Below are 18,647 nucleotides of genomic sequence, written 5' to 3' on the forward strand. Positions count from 1 at the left end.
TATTATTATTATTATTATTAATAAAATATTATTTAGTTTTCATTATTATTTTTTTATTAATATAATTTATTTATTTTTCATATTTTTTTATTATTTGTTATTAATAAAATATTTTTCTTTGTCGCTCCATTGGGAGACCCAGACAATTGGGTGTATAGCTACTGCCTCCGGAGGCCACACAAAGTATTACACTTAAAAGTGTAAAGCCCCTTCCCTTCTGCCTATACACCCCCCGTGGGATCACGGGCTCCTCAGTTTTCAAGCTTTGTGCGAAGGAGGTCAGACATCCACGCATAGCTCCACTGTTTAGTCAGCAGTAGCTGCTGACTATGTCGGATGGAAGAAAAGAGGGCCCATACTAGGGCCCCCAGCATGCTCCCTTCTCACCCCACTCTTGGCGGTGTTTGTTAAGGTTGAGGTATCCATTGCGGGTACGGAGGCTGGAGCTCACATGCTGCTTTCCTTCCCCATCCCCCTTAGGGCTCTGGGTGAAGTGGGATCCTACCGGTCTCCAGGCACAGGAGACCGTGCTCCATCCACTGCCACTGGGGTATCTGCTGGATATGGAGCTGAGTATCGTCAGGGACATGGCCCTGCTACGTCAAGGTACTCTGTGTCCCCGTACAGACCGCGCGCAGACACACCGCAGCATTGCTGGGTGTGTTAGTGCGCTGGGGACAACAGCGCTGCGCGCTTGTGCCACTACTCACTACAGCTTTGCTGAGTTAGTTAATGTATTGGGGACTGCCGCGCCGGCCGCTGCTGTCAGTTTTACACTGCGGCGCGGCTGGGACTTGTAGTGCGCCGGGGACTTCCGCGCTGGCCGTGCCTCTGGACGGCCGCGCTTATTACTTGAGTCCCCGGCTTTTGCGGCCTAGTCTCGTTGCTTTCCCGCCCCCAGGCCTGCCAGTCAGGGGAGGGGCAGAACGCTGTGCCGGACGTCAGCGCCAAGGGCTGGAGTCTGCTTGCATACTCCAGCCCACTCACTGAACACAGTGGGACGCCAGTTTCCCGCACTTTGTCTGAGGCACGCCCACGGTACGCCCCTCTTCACAGGACGCCGGCAGCCATTCCTGTGTGCAGTCGGAGCTGGAGAGGGGAGACAAGCTCTGGGGGACCCAGACACGGGATTCTGGCGACCACACACCCGCTTTTCAGCGGGCGGTAAGCAGCACCTGAAGTGCTGACCCCACTAGCGCCGAAGTGTTCATTTGTACTTTTATGCTTGTATTCTATACATTGCACTGTACGGTCGCTATTCTTGGCTATATACCCTCCTAGATTGCTCAGAGGACAGCATGTCGTCCGCAAAAAGCAAGGGTGCCAAGGCACAGGCTTTCTATGCTGCTTGTACTGCTTGTGAGGCTGTTCTACCGGCAGGTTCCACTGATCCCCATTGTGTGCAATGTTCGGCCCCTGTGGCACTTGCTCAGCCGGGGTCTCTGCTAGAGGTGACCCAGGGAGAACCACCTGTGAACACTGTCCAGGTGACGGGGACGGAGTTTGCAGTTTTTGCTGATAGATTGTCTGTGACTATGACTAAAATTCTAGAAACTTTGCAGTCCAGACCGGTACCTCAGATCATGGGTACTGTTGAATCATTGCCCCCTGGTCCCCCTCAGTTGGATCAACTCCGGGCTCCGGGGATGTCCCATGCATCCCAGGGTGAAGGCTCTGACACGGACGACAGTCCCAGACGGCCTAAGCGAGCTCGCTGGGAACGGCCCTCGACATCATCATACTGGTCAGGGTCCCAGCAGGAGGACTTTCTGTATGATGAAGCGGAGGTAGCTGATCAGGATTCTGATCCTGAGACCGCTCTCAATCTGGATACACCTGAGGGTGACGCCATAGTGAATGATCTTATAGCGTCCATCAATCGAATGTTGGATATTTCTCCCTCAGCTCCTCCAGTGGAGGAGTCAGCTTCACAGCAGGAGAAATTCCATTTCTTCAGCGCTCTATTGGGAGACCCAGACGATTGGGGTATAGCTACTGCCCTCTGGAGGCCACACAAAGCACTACACTAAAAGTGCAAGGCCCCTCCCTCTCTGGCTATACCCCCCCGTGGTATCACGGGTACTCCAGTTTTAGCTTCGTGTGCGAAGGAGGTCAGACATTCCATGCATAGCTCCACAGATTTTAGTCAGCAGTAGCTGCTGACTAGTTCGGATGGAAGAAAAGAGGACACATATAGTGTTCCCAGCATGCTCCCTTCTCACCCCTGGATGGTGTTGTAAGGTTGAGGTACCTATTGCTGGTACAGGGCTGGAGCCCCACATGCTGTTTTTCCTTCCACATCCCCTTGGGGGTTCTGTGGAAGTGGGATCCTGCCGGCCTCAAAGCTCTGTCGCCGGGCTCCATCCACAGACCCATCAGAACCTGATGGATACGGAGCAGGAGTACCATCAGGGACCGGGCCCTGCATCTTACAGGTACTCTGTGTCCCCGGCAGGCACAGACACACTCCGGGCTGGCTGGGTGTTGTAGTGCGCCGGGGACCGTACACTGAGCTGGTGTTCCTACAGTCATCTGGGGGACTTTGTGTTCTGGGAACGCAGCGCCGACCCTCACTGGACCGGGCGGCGCTGCTGTGACTTGTGGTGCGCCGGGGATACGCCGACCGCGCTTTTACGGCGGCGGCGTTTATAACTCTAGTCCCCGGCTTTTGGGCCTAGGACGCCGGCAGCTCCGATCGTTCCCGCCCCCACCCTGTCAATCAGGGTAGGGGAGAGACGCTGTTTCACGGCAGCGAGGAGGGCTGGAGCCTGATTTACATGCTCCAGCCCTCACACTAGGCACAGAGGGAGCAGGCTTCCCGCTCTTGGTCAGGAACGCCCAGGGCCCGCCCCCCTTCTTCCCTCAGGACGCCGGCAGCCATTACATGCATGGCTGGCTGGAAGAAGGACGCAAGGCTCTGGGAGACCTAGACTGAGGGGCTTTGGAAGACCACACACCCGCTCTTTAGCGGGCGGTAAGCGGCTTTTCAGCTGGCCCCTCTAGTGCCTCAGTGTATGTTAGTGTATTGTGTCACTGGACATAGAGATTTATTGATTTCTTGCACTGTGAGGTCGCTTCCTGGCTGAATACCCCAGATCGCTCTGAGGAAGCAGCAGCATGTCATCCACAAGACGCAAAGCTGCCAAGGCTAGGGCTGTGTGCACTGTGTGTGCTGCTTGTGGGACTGCTCTACCAGCAGGTTCCAAAGACCCCCATTGTGTGCAATGCTCAGATCCGGTGCTGCTTCGCCAGCCGGAGTCAGGAGAGATAGTGACCCAGGCTGAGACGCCTGTAAGTCCTGCCCCGGTGTCAGGGTCAGACTTTGCAGTTTTTGCGGTTAATATGTCGGTGACTATGGCAAAAATCCTGGAAACTTTGCAATCCATGCCTGGGGCTCAGTCTATGGACACGGCGAGGTCTATGTCCTCTAACCCTCCGCAGTTGGATTTAATCCAGACTGCAAGGGGGTCCCCGGCCTCTCAGGATGAGTATGATGACTCAGATGATTGCCCCAGCCACCCCAAGCGGGCTCGCTGGGAAAGACCCTCAACGTCATCACACTGCTCAGGGTCTCAGCGCAATCAGTCTCCCTGTGATGTGTCTGAAGAGAGTGATCAGGAGTCTAATCCTGGAACCCCTCTCAATCTGGATACCCCGGATGGGGACGCCATGGTAAACGATCTTATCTCAGCCATCAATAGGCTGTTAGATATTTCTCCCCCAACCCCTTCAGCAGAAGAGGCAGCGGCAGAGCAGGAGAAATTTCGTTTCCTCTATCCCAAGCGTAAATTAAGTGCTCTGTTGGATCACTCTGACTTCAGAGAATCAATCCAGAAACACGATGCTCATCCAGAAAAGCGTTTCTCTAAACGTTCTAAGGATACACGTTATCCTTTCCCCCCTGAGGTGGTCAAGCGCTGGACCCAGTGTCCAAAGGTGGATCCCCCGATTTCCAAACTTGCAGCTAGATCCATAGTTGCAGTGGAGGATGGCGCTTCACTTAAGGATGCCAATGACAGACAGATGGACCTTTGGTTAAAATCTGTCTATGAAGCTATCGGCGCGTCGTTTGCTCCAGCATTCGCAGCCGTATGGGCGCTACAAGCTATTTCAGCTGGTTTAGCGAAAGTGGATGCTATCTTACATCCAGCGGTGCCGCAAGTGGCGTCCCTTACCTCGCAGATGTCCGCGTTTGCGTCTTACGCTATCAACGCGGTCCTAGAATCTACCAGCCGCACCTCAATGGCGTCTGCCAATTCGGTAGTTTTGCGCAGGGCATTGTGGTTAAAGGACTGGAAAGCAGATGCTGGTTCCAAAAAATGTTTAACCAGCTTGCCTTTGTCTAGAGAAAGACTGTTTGGCGAGCCATTGGCTGACATCATTAAACAGTCCAAGGGTAAAGACTCCTCTTTACCCCAGCCCAGATCAAGCAAACCTCAGCAGAGAAAGTGGCAGCAGAAGTTTCAGTCCTTTCGAGGTTCGGGCAAAACACAATTCTCCTCGTCCAAAGGGACTCAGAGGACGCAAAGAAACTCAGATTCCTGGAGGGCTCATTCACGCCCCAAGAAAGCAAATGGAGGAACCGCTTCCAAAGCGGCTACCTCATGACTTCCAGTCCCCTCCCTCCGCATCTCCGGTCGGGGGCAGGCTCTCCCGCTTTTACGACACTTGGATGTCACAGGTCAAAGACCGGTGGGTGACGGACATTTTGTCGCGCGGGTACAGAATCGAGTTCAGTTCTCATCCTCCAGCTCGGTTCTTCAGAACCTCCCCACACCCAGACCGTGTAGATGTCCTGCGGCAGGCGGTGGACTCCCTAAGAGCGGAGGGAGTAGTGGTTCCTGTACCGTTTCAGGAACAAGGGAGAGGGTTTTACTCCAATCTCTTTGTGGTGCCAAAAAAGGACGGCTCATTCCGTCCTGTTCTGGACCTAAAACTGCTCAACAAACATGTGCACGCCAGGAGGTTCCGGATGGAAACCCTCCGTCCTGTCATTGCCTCAATGTCTCAAGGAGACTTCCTTGCCTCAATAGACATCAAGGATGCTTATCTCCACGTGCCAATTGCTACAGAACATCAACGTTTTCTACGTTTTGTGATAGGAGACGACCATTTTCAGTTCGTAGCTCTGCCATTTGGTCTGGCGACAGCCCCACGGGTCTTCACCAAGGTCATGGCGGCGGTGGTAGCAGTCTTGCACTCTCAGGGACACTCGGTGATCCCTTACCTAGACGATCTACTTGTCAAGGCACCCTCTCAAGAGGCATGCCAACTCAGTCTACAGGCTACGCTGGAGACTCTCCAGACTTTTGGATGGATCATCAACTTTCCAAAGTCAAATCTGTCACCGACACAGTCACTAACGTATCTTGGCATGGAGTTTCATACTCGAGCAGCGAGAGTGAAGCTTCCGCTAAACAAGCAGCGGTCCCTACAGACAGGGGTGCAATCGCTCCTTCAGGGCCAGTCGCACCCCTTACGGCGCCTCATGCACTTCCTAGGGAAGATGGTGGCAGCCATGGAAGCAGTTCCCTTTGCGCAGTTTCATCTGCGTCCACTTCAATGGGACATTCTCCGCCAATGGGACGGGAAGACGACTTCCCTAGACAGGAAAGTCTCTCTTTCCCAGACGGCCAAGGACTCTCTGCAATGATGGCTCCTTCCCACCTCATTGTCTCAGGGAAGATCCTTCCTGCCCCCATCCTGGGCAGTAGTCACGACAGATGCGAGTCTGTCGGGGTGGGGAGCAGTGTTTCTACACCACAGGGCTCAGGGGACGTGGACTCAGCAGGAGTCCACCCTTCAGATCAATGTTCTGGAAATCAGGGCAGTGTATCTTGCCCTACTGGCCTTCCAACAGTGGCTGGAAGGAAAGCAGATCCGAATCCAATCGGACAACTCCACAGCGGTGGCATACATCAACCACCAAGGAGGGACGCGCAGCCGGCAAGCCTTTCAGGAAGTCCGGCGCATTCTGAATTGGGTGGAGGACACAGCATCCACCATATCCGCGGTTCACATCCCGGGCGTAGAAAACTGGGAAGCAGACTTCCTCAGTCGCCAGGGCATGGACGCAGGGGAATGGTCCCTTCACCCGGACGTGTTTCAGGAAATCTGTCGCCGATGGGGAGTGCCGGACGTCGACCTAATGGCGTCTCGGCACAACAACAAGGTCCCGGCATTCATGGCGCGGTCGCGAGATCAAAGAGCGCTGGCGGCAGACGCCTTGGTGCAAGATTGGTCGCACTTCCGCCTCCCATATGTATTCCCGCCTCTGGCACTCTTGCCCAGAGTACTACGCAAGATCAGATCCGATTGCAGCCGCATCATACTCGTCGCCCCAGACTGGCCGAGGAGATCGTGGTATCCGGATCTGTGGCATCTCACGGTCGGCCGACCGTGGTCGCTTCCAGACCGTCCAGACCTGCTGTCTCAAGGGCCGTTTTTCCATCAGAATTCTGCGGCCCTGAACCTGACTGTGTGGCCATTGAGTCCTGGATCCTATCGTCAACAGGATTATCCCAGGGAGTGGTAGCCACAATGAGACAAGCTAGGAAGTCAACTTCTGCTAAGATCTACCACAGAACGTGGAAGATTTTCTTAACCTGGTGCTCTGCTCAGGGAGTGTCTCCCTGGCCATTTGCATTGCCCACTTTTCTATCTTTCCTGCAATCAGGGTTGGAAAAGGGCTTGTCGCTCGGCTCCCTTAAAGGGCAAGTCTCGGCACTATCCGTGTTTTTTCAGAAGCGTCTAGCACGTCTTCCTAAGGTGCGCACGTTCCTGCAGGGGGTCTGTCATATTGTGCCCCCGTACAAGCGGCCGTTGGATCCATGGGATCTGAACAGGGTACTAGTGGCTCTCCAGAAGCCGCCCTTCGAGCCTCTCAAAGAAGTTTCTTTTTCTCGCCTGTCACAGAAAGTGGCGTTTCTTGTTGCGATCACATCGCTTCGGCGAGTGTCTGAGCTGGCTGCTCTGTCATCCAAGGCTCCCTTCTTGGTGTTCCACCAGGACAAGGTTGTGCTGCGCCCCATTCCGGAGTTTCTCCCTAAGGTCGTATCCTCGTTTCATCTTAATCAGGATATATCATTGCCTTCCTTTTATCCTCATCCGGTTCACCGGTATGAAAGGGACTTGCGTTTGCTAGATCTGGTGAGAGCACTCAGGATCTACATTTCCCGCACGGCGCCCATGCGCCGTTCCGATGCACTTTTTGTCCTTGTCGCCGGTCCGCGCAAGGGGTTGCAGGCTTCTAAAGCCACCTTGGCTCGATGGATCAAAGAACCAATTATAGAGGCCTACCGTTCTGCTGGGCTTCCGGTTCCTTCAGGGCTAAAAGCCCACTCAACCAGAGCCGTAGGTGCGTCCTGGGCATTACGGCACCAGGCTTCGGCTCAACAGGTGTGTCAGGCGGCTACCTGGTCGAGTCTGCACACGTTCACCAAGCATTATCAGGTGCATACCTATGCTTCGGCGGATGCCAGCTTAGGTAGAAGAGTCCTGCAGGCGGCAGTGACATCCCCGTAGGGGGGGGCTGTTTTGCAGCTCTAACATGAGGTATTTCTTTACCCACCCAGGGACAGCTTTTGGACGTCCCAATCGTCTGGGTCTCCCAATAGAGCGCTGAAGAAGAAGGGAATTTTGTTGCTTACCGTAAATTCCTTTTCTTCTAGCTCTTATTGGGAGACCCAGCACCCGCCCTGTTGTCCTTCGGGATTGTTTTTTGCTGTTTGCGGGTACACATGTTGTTCATGTTGAACGGTTTTTCAGTTCTCCGATGTTACTCGGAGTTAATTTGTTTAAACCAGTTGTTGGCTTCCTCCTTCTTGCTTTGGCACTAAAACTGGAGTACCCGTGATACCACGGGGGGGTATAGCCAGAGAGGGAGGGGCCTTGCACTTTTAGTGTAGTGCTTTGTGTGGCCTCCAGAGGGCAGTAGCTATACCCCAATCGTCTGGGTCTCCCAATAAGAGCTAGAAGAAAAGGAATTTACGGTAAGCAACAAAATTCCCTTCTTCAGGTATCCCAAGCGTAAATTGAGTACTTTTCTGGACCACTCTGACTTCAGGGAGGCAGTCCAGAAACACCACGCTTATCCAGATAAGCGTTTCTCCAAACGCCTTAAGGATACACGTTATCCCTTCCCTCCTGACGTGGTCAAGGGCTGGACCCAGTGTCCCAAGGTGGATCCTCCAATCTCCAGGCTTGCGGCTAGATCCGTAGTTGCAGTGGAAGATGGGGTTTCACTTAACGATTCCACTGACAGACAGATGGAGCTCTGGTTGAAATCCATCTATGAAGCTATCGGCGCGTCGTTTGCTCCAGCATTCGCAGCCGTGTGGGCACTCCAAGCTATTTCAGCTGGTCTGGCGCAGATTGACACTGTCACACGTACATCTGTTCCGCAAGTGGCATCCTTAACCTCTCAAATGTCGGCATTTGCGTCTTACGCTATTAATGCTGTCCTGGACTCTACGAGCCGTACGGCAGTGGCGTCCGCCAACTCCGTGGTTTTACGCAGAGCCTTGTGGTTAAGGGAATGGAAGGCAGATTCTGCTTCCAAAAAGTGTTTAACCAGTTTGCCATTTTCTGGTGACCGACTGTTTGGTGAGCGATTGGATGAAATCATTAAACAATCCAAGGGTAAGGATTCATCCTTACCTCAGCCCAGACCAAACAAACCCCAACAGAGGAGGGGACAGTCGAGGTTTCGGTCCTTTCGAGGCTCGGGCAGGTCCCAATTCTCCTCGTCCAAAAGGTCTCAAAAGGATCAGAGGAGCTCAGATTCTTGGCGGGCTCAGTCACGCCCAAAAAAGACAGCCGGAGGAACCGCTACCAAGGCGGCTTCCTCATGACTTTCGGCCCCCTCTCTCCGCATCCTCGGTCGGTGGCAGGCTCTCCCGCTTTGGCGACATTTGGCTGCCACAGGTCCTAGACCGTTGGGTGAGAGACATTCTGTCTCACGGGTACAGGATAGAGTTCAGTTCTCGTCCTCTGACTCGATTCTTCAGAACGTCTCCGCCTCCCGACCGAGCCGATGCTCTTCTGCAGGCGGTGTGCACTCTAAAGGCAGAAGGAGTGGTGATCCCTGTTCCTCTTCAGCAGCAAGGTCACGGTTTTTACTCCAATTTGTTTGTGGTGCCAAAAAAGGACGTGTCTTTCCGTCCCGTTCTGGACCTAAAACTGCTCAACAAGCACGTGAAAACCAGGCGGTTCCGGATGGAATCCCTCCGCTCCGTCATCGCCGCAATGTCTCAAGGAGATTTCCTAGCATCAATAGACATCAAGGATGCTTATCTCCACGTGCCGATTGCTCCAGAGCATCAGCGTTTTCTACGCTTCGTTATAGGAGACGAACACCTTCAGTTCGTAGCTCTGCCTTTCGGTCTGGCGACAGCCCCACGGGTCTTCACCAAGGTCATGGCAGCAGTAGTAGCAGTCCTGCACTCTCAGGGACACTCTGTGATCCCTTACTTAGACGATCTGCTGGTCAAGGCGCCCTCTCAAGAGGCATGCCAACACAGCCTGAACGTTGCGCTGGAGACTCTCCAGAGTTTCGGGTGGATCATCAACTTTTCAAAGTCAAATCTGACCCCGGCCCAATCGCTGACATATCTTGGCATGGAGTTTCATACTCTATCAGCGATAGTGAAGCTTCCGCTGGACAAACAACGTTCACTACAGATAGGGGTGCAATCTCTCCTTCAAGGCCAGTTGCACCCCTTGAGGCGCCTCATGCACTTCCTAGGGAAGATGGTAGCAGCAATGGAGGCAGTCCCTTTCGCGCAGTTTCATCTGCGTCCACTACAATGGGACATTCTCCGCCAATGGGACGGGAGGTCGACGTCCCTCGACAGGAACGTCTCCCTTTCTCAGGCGGCCAAGGATTCTCTTCGGTGGTGGCTGCTTCCCAACTCATTGTCGAAAGGGAAATCCTTTCTACCCCCATCCTGGGCGGTGGTCACGACAGATGCGAGTCTGTCAGGGTGGGGAGCAGTCTTTCTCCACCACAGGGCTCAAGGTACGTGGACTCAGCAAGAGTCCACCCTTCAGATCAATGTTCTGGAGATCAGGGCAGTGTATCTTGCCCTACAGGCCTTCCAGCAGTGGCTGGAAGGCAAGCAGATCCGAATTCAGTCGGACAACTCCACAGCGGTGGCATACATCAACCACCAAGGCGGAACACGCAGTCGACAAGCCTTCCAGGAAGTCCGGCGGATTCTGAGGTGGGTGGAAGACACGGCCTCCACCATATCCGCAGTTCACATCCCGGGCGTAGAAAACTGGGAAGCAGACTTCCTCAGTCGCCAGGGTATGGACGCAGGGGAATGGTCTCTTCACCCGGACGTGTTTCAGGAGATCTGTCGCCGCTGGGGGATGCCGGACGTCGACCTAATGGCGTCCCGGCACAACAACAAGGTCCCGGCTTTCATGGCACGGTCTCACGATCACAGAGCTCTGGCGGCAGACGCCTTAGTTCAGGATTGGTCACAGTTCCGGCTACCTTATGTGTTTCCACCTCTGGCACTGTTGCCCAGAGTGCTACGCAAGATCAGGTCCGACTGCCGCCGCGCCATCCTCGTCGCTCCAGACTGGCCGAGGAGGTCGTGGTATCCGGATCTGTGGCATCTCGCGGTAGGCCAACCGTGGGCACTACCAGACCGGCCAGACTTGCTGTCTCAAGGACCGTTTTTCCATCTGAATTCTGCGGCCCTGAACCTGACTGTGTGGCCATTGAGTCCTGGATCCTAGCGTCGTCAGGATTATCTCAAGAGGTCATTGCTACCATGAGACAGGCTAGGAAACCAACGTCCGCCAAAATCTACCACAGGACGTGGAAGATTTTCTTATCTTGGTGCTCTACTCAGGGAGTTTCTCCCTGGCCATTTGCATTACCTACTTTTCTTTCCTTCGTGCAATCCGGTTTGGAAAAAGGTTTGTCGCTAGGCTCCCTTAAAGGACAGGTCTCAGCGCTATCTGTATTTTTTCAGAAGCGCCTAGCCCGACTTCCTCAGGTACGCACGTTCCTGCAGGGGGTTTGTCACTTAGTCCCTCCTTACAAGCGGCCATTAGAAGCTTGGGATCTGAACAGAGTTCGAATTGCTCTCCAGAAGCCGCCTTTCGAGCCTATGAGGGATGTTCCCCTTTCTCGCCTTTCACAGAAAGTGGCCTTTCTAGTAGCGGTCACGTCTCTTCGGAGAGTGTCCGAGCTAGCAGCGCTGTCATGCAAAGCTCCCTTCCTGGTATTTCACCAGGACAAGGTGGTTCTGCGCCCGATTCCCGAGTTTCTTCCTAAGGTGGTATCCCCCTTTCATCTCAATCAGGATATCTCCTTACCTTCTTTTTGTCCTCATCCAGTTCATCAATGTGAAAAGGATTTGCATCTGTTGGATCTGGTGAGAGCGCTCAGAATCTACATTTCCCGCACGGCGCCCCTGCGCCACTCGGATGCACTCTTTGTCCTTGTCGCTGGTCAGCGTAAAGGGTCGCAAGCTTCAAAATCCACCCTGGCTCGGTGGATCAAGGAACCAATTCTGGAAGCCTATCGTTCTGCCGGGCTTCCGGTTCCCTCAGGGCTGAAGGCCCATTCTACCAGAGCCGTGGGTGCGTCCTGGGCATTACGGCACCAGGCTACAGCTCAGCAGGTGTGCCAGGCGGCTACCTGGTCGAGTCTGCACACTTTCACCAAGCATTATCAGGTGCATACCTACGCTTCGGCGGACGCCAGCCTAGGTAGACAAGTCCTTCAGGCGGCGGTTGCTCACCTGTAGGAAAGGGCTGTTTTACGGCCCTATCACGAGGTGTTATTTTACCCACCCAGGGACTGCTTTTGGACGTCCCAATTGTCTGGGTCTCCCAATGGAGCGACAAAGAAGGGAATTTTGTTTACTTACCGTAAATTCCTTTTCTTCTAGCTCCAATTGGGAGACCCAGCACCCGCCCTGTTTCCTTAGGGATTTTTGGTTTTTTCGGGTACACATGTTGTTCATGTTGAATGGTTTCAGTTCTCCGATGTTTCTTCGGATTGAATTTGTTTTTAAACCAGTTATTGGCTTTCCTCCTTCTTGCTTTTGCACTAAAACTGAGGAGCCCGTGATCCCACGGGGGGTGTATAGGCAGAAGGGGAGGGGCTTTACACTTTTAAGTGTAATACTTTGTGTGGCCTCCGGAGGCAGTAGCTATACACCCAATTGTCTGGGTCTCCCAATTGGAGCTAGAAGAAAAGGAATTTACGGTAAGTAAACAAAATTCCCTTCATTTTAGTTTTCATTATTATTATTATTATTATTATTATTATTATTATGTTTGTGTGCAGCAGAAGTTATTCTTACAGGGTCCTAAAGGGATATTTACGGCTCATTAATTGATTATATCACTAGACTATGTCTTCGATTTAAAGTGAACCTGTCAGATGCAATATATGAACCCAGACCCACGAGCAGTTCTGGGTGTATATTGCTAATCCCTGCCTACCTGTCCCTGTATCTAGTAGCATAGATCAAGAGATCTTTAGAAAAAATATTTCTAAAGATCCTTTATGATATGCTAATGAGCGCAGAGACTAGTCGCAAGGTATATCCCCTGACTCGTCCGCCCTCTTAGCATGCCCACATTGGTGTGCTAACGTGCTATTCAATGCTTATTGCCCAGCGTCATTGGTGGTGAGGCACGTACCTGTGTTTGTTGACACGGCCTCAGACGCCGGGTTTAGGGTCAGTGCGCATAATCAGAAGTCCCCGGCACTTCCGGTCAGGCGCACTAGACCTCTCTGAAGCCGGGACACGTACAGCCGGCTTCATAGTGCGCATGACTGGAAGCGTCGGGGAAAGCACACTTGGCCTAATCCCAGCATCAGAGGCGGTGACAACGGACACAGGTATGTGCTTTACTGCTAACGACGTTGGGCAATAGGCATTGACTAGCATGTTAGCATGCCCCTGGGGGTGTCATAACATGCTAAGAGGGTGGACTAGTAGGCGTAAAATAACGCCCTTGCGACTAGTCCCTGCGCTCATTAGCATATCATAAAAGATCTTTAGAAATACTTTTTTTAGAGCTCTCTTTATGTATGCTACTAGATACAGAGAATAGAAATATGGACCCACTGCTCGTGGTTCTGGGCGCATATTGCACCTGACAGGTTCCCTTTAATGTTAGGTGGTCAAATCTCTGGGACCACACAATCCTGATTGTACGACTAGAAAAGTGGTCATCCAATACGTATTGACTGTAATGGAGAGTGCCCACACATTCAGGTGCCCACCTCTCTGCTGGCAACCCCTGTTCTGTGCTCAGTTTACTCTGTGTAATACCGTAGCTGTGTGACACAATGTTGCAATACCAGTTATGTCTTCTCCACAGATGTGAAGTTTGACGCGGTCAGCGGTGATTACTATCCCATCGTATACTTCAATGATTACTGGAACCTACAGAAGGACTACATGCCGGTCAATGCCAGTGTAACAAGCCTGCCCTTGCGGCTGTCGTTTTGTCCCCTGTCCCTGTGGCGGTGGCAGCTTTATGCAGCTCAGAGCTCACGCAGCCCCTGGAGCTTCCTTGGAGAAGACATGTATGAGCAGTCTGATGAGGAGCAGGACTCCATTAAGGTGAGGGCAATTGCTCTGTGACCAAAAAAAGGAAAAAGCTTTTACATCACTTCAAACATATCGAGCGCCCCTCACCTTAGGGTACTTTCACACTTGGGTTAATTTCCTTCTGTCACAATCCGCCCTTTTGGAAAACAGCGGAATCCGTTAACGGATTCCGCTGTGTCCCATAGACTTGTATGGATGACTGATTGTGCCAACAGTACCTGCGTTGCTTCCGCTAGCTGACGCTGCGTTGCGTCCGACCGGGCGGAAGGAACGCAGCATGTAACATTTTTTTGAGCCGGGGAATCCTCTATTTTTCACTGCGCATGCTCATCTTTTTTTTTTTTTATGCCGCCGGCATGTGAGAGTGCTCAGCTGAGCAGCCGGCATGTGAGAGCGCTCAGCTGAGCAGCCGGCATGTGAGAGCGCTCAGCTGAGCAGCCGGCATGTGAGAGCGCTCAGCTGAGCAGCCGGCATGTGACAGCGCTCAGCTGAGCAGCCGGCATGTGAGAGCGCTCAGCTGAGCAGCCGGCATGTGAGAGCGCTCAGCTGAGCAGCCGGCATGTGAGAGCGCTCAGCTGAGCAGCCGGCATGTGAGAGCGCTCAGCTGAGCAGCCGGCATGTGAGAGCGCTCAGCTGAGCAGCCGGCATGTGAGAGCGCTCAGCTGAGCAGCCGGCATGTGAGAGCGCTCAGCTGAGCAGCCGGCATGTGAGAGCGATCAGCTGAGCGCCCGGCAGCCGGCATGTGAGAGCGATCAGCTGAGCGCCCGGCAGCCGGCATGTGAGGGCGATCAGCTGAGCGCCCGGCAGCCGGCATGTGAGGGCGATCAGCTGAGCGCCCGGCAGCCGGCATGTGAGGGCGATCAGCTGAGCGCCCGGCAGCCGGCATGTGAGGGCGATCAGCTGAGCGCCCGGCAGCCGGCATGTGAGGGCGATCAGCTGAGCGCCCGGCAGCCGGCATGTGAGGGCGATCAGCTGAGCGCCCGGCAGCCGGCATGTGAGGGCGATCAGCTGAGCGCCCGGCAGCCGGCATGTGAGGGCGATCAGCTGAGCGCCCGGCAGCCGGCATGTGAGGGCGATCAGCTGAGCGCCCGGCAGCCGGCATGTGAGGGCGATCAGCTGAGCGCCCAGCAGCCGGCATGTGAGGGCGATCAGCTGAGCGCCCAGCAGCCGGCATGTGAGGGCGATCAGCTGAGCGCCCGGCAGCCGGCATGTGAGGGCGATCAGCTGAGCGCCCGGCAGCCGGCATGTGAGGGCGATCAGCTGAGCGCCCGGCAGCCGGCATGTGAGGGCGATCAGCTGAGCAGCCGGCATGTGAGGGCGATCAGCTGAGCGCCCGGCAGCCGGCATGTGAGGGCGATCAGCTGAGCGCCCGGCAGCCGGCATGTGAGGGCGATCAGCTGAGCGCCCGGCAGCCGGCATGTGAGAGCGCTCAGCTGAGCAGCCGGCATGTGAGAGCGCTCAGCTGAGCAGCCGGCATGTGAGAGCGCTCAGCTGAGCAGCCGGCATGTGAGAGCGCTCAGCTGAGCAGCCGGCATGTGAGAGCGCTCAGCTGAGCAGCCGGCATGTGAGAGCGCTCAGCTGAGCAGCCGGCATGTGAGAGCGATCAGCTGAGCGCCCGGCAGCCGGCATGTGAGAGCGATCAGCTGAGCGCCCGGCAGCCGGCATGTGAGGGCGATCAGCTGAGCGCCCGGCAGCCGGCATGTGAGGGCGATCAGCTGAGCGCCCGGCAGCCGGCATGTGAGGGCGATCAGCTGAGCGCCCGGCAGCCGGCATGTGAGGGCGATCAGCTGAGCGCCCGGCAGCCGGCATGTGAGGGCGATCAGCTGAGCGCCCGGCAGCCGGCATGTGAGGGCGATCAGCTGAGCGCCCGGCAGCCGGCATGTGAGGGCGATCAGCTGAGCGCCCGGCAGCCGGCATGTGAGGGCGATCAGCTGAGCGCCCGGCAGCCGGCATGTGAGGGCGATCAGCTGAGCAGCCGGCATGTGAGGGCGATCAGCTGAGCGCCCAGCAGCCGGCATGTGAGGGCGATCAGCTGAGCGCCCGGCAGCCGGCATGTGAGGGCGATCAGCTGAGCGCCCGGCAGCCGGCATGTGAGGGCGATCAGCTGAGCGCCCGGCAGCCGGCATGTGAGGGCGATCAGCTGAGCAGCCGGCATGTGAGGGCGATCAGCTGAGCGCCCGGCAGCCGGCATGTGAGGGCGATCAGCTGAGCGCCCGGCAGCCGGCATGTGAGGGCGATCAGCTGAGCAGCCGGCATGTGAGGGCGATCAGCTGATCGTTCACAATAGTCTGCTGTCGGTAAAACTATAAAAAAGAAAAAAAAAATAGCTTTCCGTTGTTTTGTACGATCCATTGCATTCGTCACACAACGCAATGCAACGGATGCCGCACAACGCAAGTGTGAAACTAGCCTTAAAGTGATGATAATCATCAATAAGGTTTCATCTCAAAATGTTGCATCGCCAGTCGGTCTTACTATTAGTGGTCTTTTTTTGGTTCTTCCAGGTGGCTCTTTTGGAGACAAACCCCTACCTCCTAGCGCTAACCATCACCGTCTCCATTATACACAGCATCTTCGAGTTTTTGGCTTTCAAGAATGGTAAGTCATTCCTAGCTGACGTCATCAGAGAAGATGCTCCATCACTCTGCTTACTTGTAGCACAACTACATTTATTTATTTGTGTCTCCCTCAGATATCCAGTTCTGGAACAGCCGTCAGTCTCTGGAGGGTCTTTCTGTCCGATCTGTCATCTTTGGTGTCTTCCAGTCCCTCGTGGTCTTGCTTTATATCTTGGACAACGAGACCAACTTTGTGGTGCAGGTCAGCGTGGGCATTGGTCTGCTGATTGATTTCTGGAAGATTACCAAGGTCATGGATGTCAAGGTAAGGACTAATTTCTATAGCATAGGTTCGGGCCCCTGTATGATATGCTGGGGTCTGCAGCCTGTGCCACTTCATGGCATGCTGGGAATTGTAGTTTCAGAACAGTTGAGGTTCCGCTGGCTGCTGATCATTGATTTAGGCCACCTTAAAGCTTTTGTAGCCAAAGTAATGAACCATCAAGGTATCACAAACCCTTACAGACTCGGTGGTCCATTTACCACTTTTGAAATCTCATAAGCATTGAGTAGTGATGAGCGAGCACAACCACGATCGGTAGTTATAACGGGTAGTCAGACTTTCCGACCGGCTCAACACGTTTACCGAATAAAGACGAAGAAAATGGGAAACTCGAACATTTTCCCAGAAAATCTTTGAGAAAAATATTGACTTCCATCATACTCGATACACAAGTTGAGCCCGTCCAATTGTCCGACTGCTTGTTACGAGACCCGAGCATGGTTTTGCCCGCTCATCACTAGCATGGAGCAAAAAGATTTGCAGGATCCTGATCCAGTGGCTACGTCGCTAGTCCAGAACCTCCTACTATTAATTACCTATGGCATCCTCAACTCTTCTTCTCATTAGTAAGACCGCACAACATCATTACATTGTGGCATGATGTACTCTGGATGTCACATCGGGCTTAGGCTAGTTTCACACTTGCGTTCAGCGCATTTCGTCACTATGGAGAATAGCGCAGTCCGTTAACGGACTGCGCTATTCTCCATAGAGTTGTATGGACGACGCACTGTAACGCAAGTGTCTGTGTTGCATCTGCTGGACGACGCAGCGTCGTTATTTTGACGCTGCGTCGGGCGGATGGAACGCTGCATGTAGCGTTTCTTTGTCGCTCCATTGGGAGACCCAGACAATTGGGTGTATAGCTTCTGCCTCCGGAGGCCACACAAAGTATTACACTTAAAAGTGTAAACCCCTCCCCTCTGCCTATACACCCCCCCGTGCATCACGGGCTCCTCAGTTTTTATGCTTTATGTTGAAGGAGGCACACATGCACGCAAGCTCCACAATTTGGTCAGCAGCAGCTGCTGACTATATCGGATGGAAGAAAAGAGGGCCCATAACAGGGCCCCAGGCATGCTCCCTTCTCACCCCACTCTGGTCGGCGGTGTTGTTAAGGTTGAGGTACCCATTGCGGGTACAAAGGCTGGAGCCACATGCTGTTTTCCTTCCCCATCCCTTAGGGGCTCTGGGTGAAGTGGGATCCTAATCGGTCACCAGTCACTGGGACCGTGCTCCCTCCGCAGCCCCTGAGGGAATCTGCTGGACAGGAGACCGGGTATCGTCAGGGACAGGCCCTGCTCCTCTGAGGTACTCTGTGTCCCCTTGGGGACGGCGCATAGAGCGCCTGTCTAATGGACGCTGCAGCAGCTGCTGGTTGTGTTTGTGCGCCGGGACTACCGCGCTGACCGCGCTTGTTTGCCGGCCGCGCTTATAACTTTAGTCCCCGGCTTTTGCGGCCTAGTACCGCATATTCCCGCCCCCGGGCCTGCCAGTCAGGGGTAAGGGCGGGACGCTGCACTGGACGTCAGCACTGAGGGCTGGAGCATACTTAGTATCCTCCTCCCCCCTCACTGAGCACCGTGGGGCACCAGATTCCCGCACTTTCTAAGGCACGCCCACGACTCCCTCCTCCTCTCAGAACGCTGGCAGCCATTCCTATCAGCACTTCTGACGCTGGAGAACTTCAGAGAAGAGCTCCTACAGCTCTGGGAGGCACAGGCAGGGAATCTGGTGGTCACACAAACGCTGAGGGCGGTCGGTAAGCAGCACCTGTTACTAGGTGTTTGCGCCACTGGGTGCCGAAGTGTATATTTATATGCTTATATTGTATACATTTACTCTGTACGGCCGCACTAGTGCTTTGGCTATATACCCTCTCTGATTGCTCTAAGAGGAGACAACAGCATGTCGTCCGCAAAAAGCAAGGGTGCCAAGGCACAGGCTTACTTTGCAACCTGTACCTCATGTGCGGCTATGCTACCTGCAGGTTCCACCTACCCTCATTGTGTGCAATGCTCGGCCCCTGTGACACTCACTCAGCCGGAGCCTCTGCCACTGGTGGGACCCTCGGCCCAGGTGTAACCACCTGCTGCCACTGTCCAGGTGACAGGGACAGAGTTTGCAGTATTCGCTGACAAACTTTCTGAGTCT

At 54.3% G+C, this 18,647-nt stretch overlaps 1 protein-coding gene across 1 annotated transcript in view; it reads left to right on the plus strand.

Moving 5' to 3' along the window:
• CLPTM1 (CLPTM1 regulator of GABA type A receptor forward trafficking) overlaps positions 1-18,647 on the plus strand; it is a 114,843-nt gene that overhangs the window by 62,330 nt on the left and 33,866 nt on the right. Inside the window, exons 8-10 of the mRNA XM_075323674.1 lie at positions 13,360-13,604; positions 16,097-16,190; positions 16,285-16,475. Coding sequence (XP_075179789.1) covers positions 13,360-13,604; positions 16,097-16,190; positions 16,285-16,475 — 530 coding nt within the window. The remainder of the gene's footprint in view (positions 1-13,359; positions 13,605-16,096; positions 16,191-16,284; positions 16,476-18,647) is intronic.

Source organism: Anomaloglossus baeobatrachus, chromosome 9, assembly GCF_048569485.1.
Source record: "Anomaloglossus baeobatrachus isolate aAnoBae1 chromosome 9, aAnoBae1.hap1, whole genome shotgun sequence".
Taxonomy (NCBI): Eukaryota; Metazoa; Chordata; class Amphibia; order Anura; family Aromobatidae; genus Anomaloglossus; species Anomaloglossus baeobatrachus.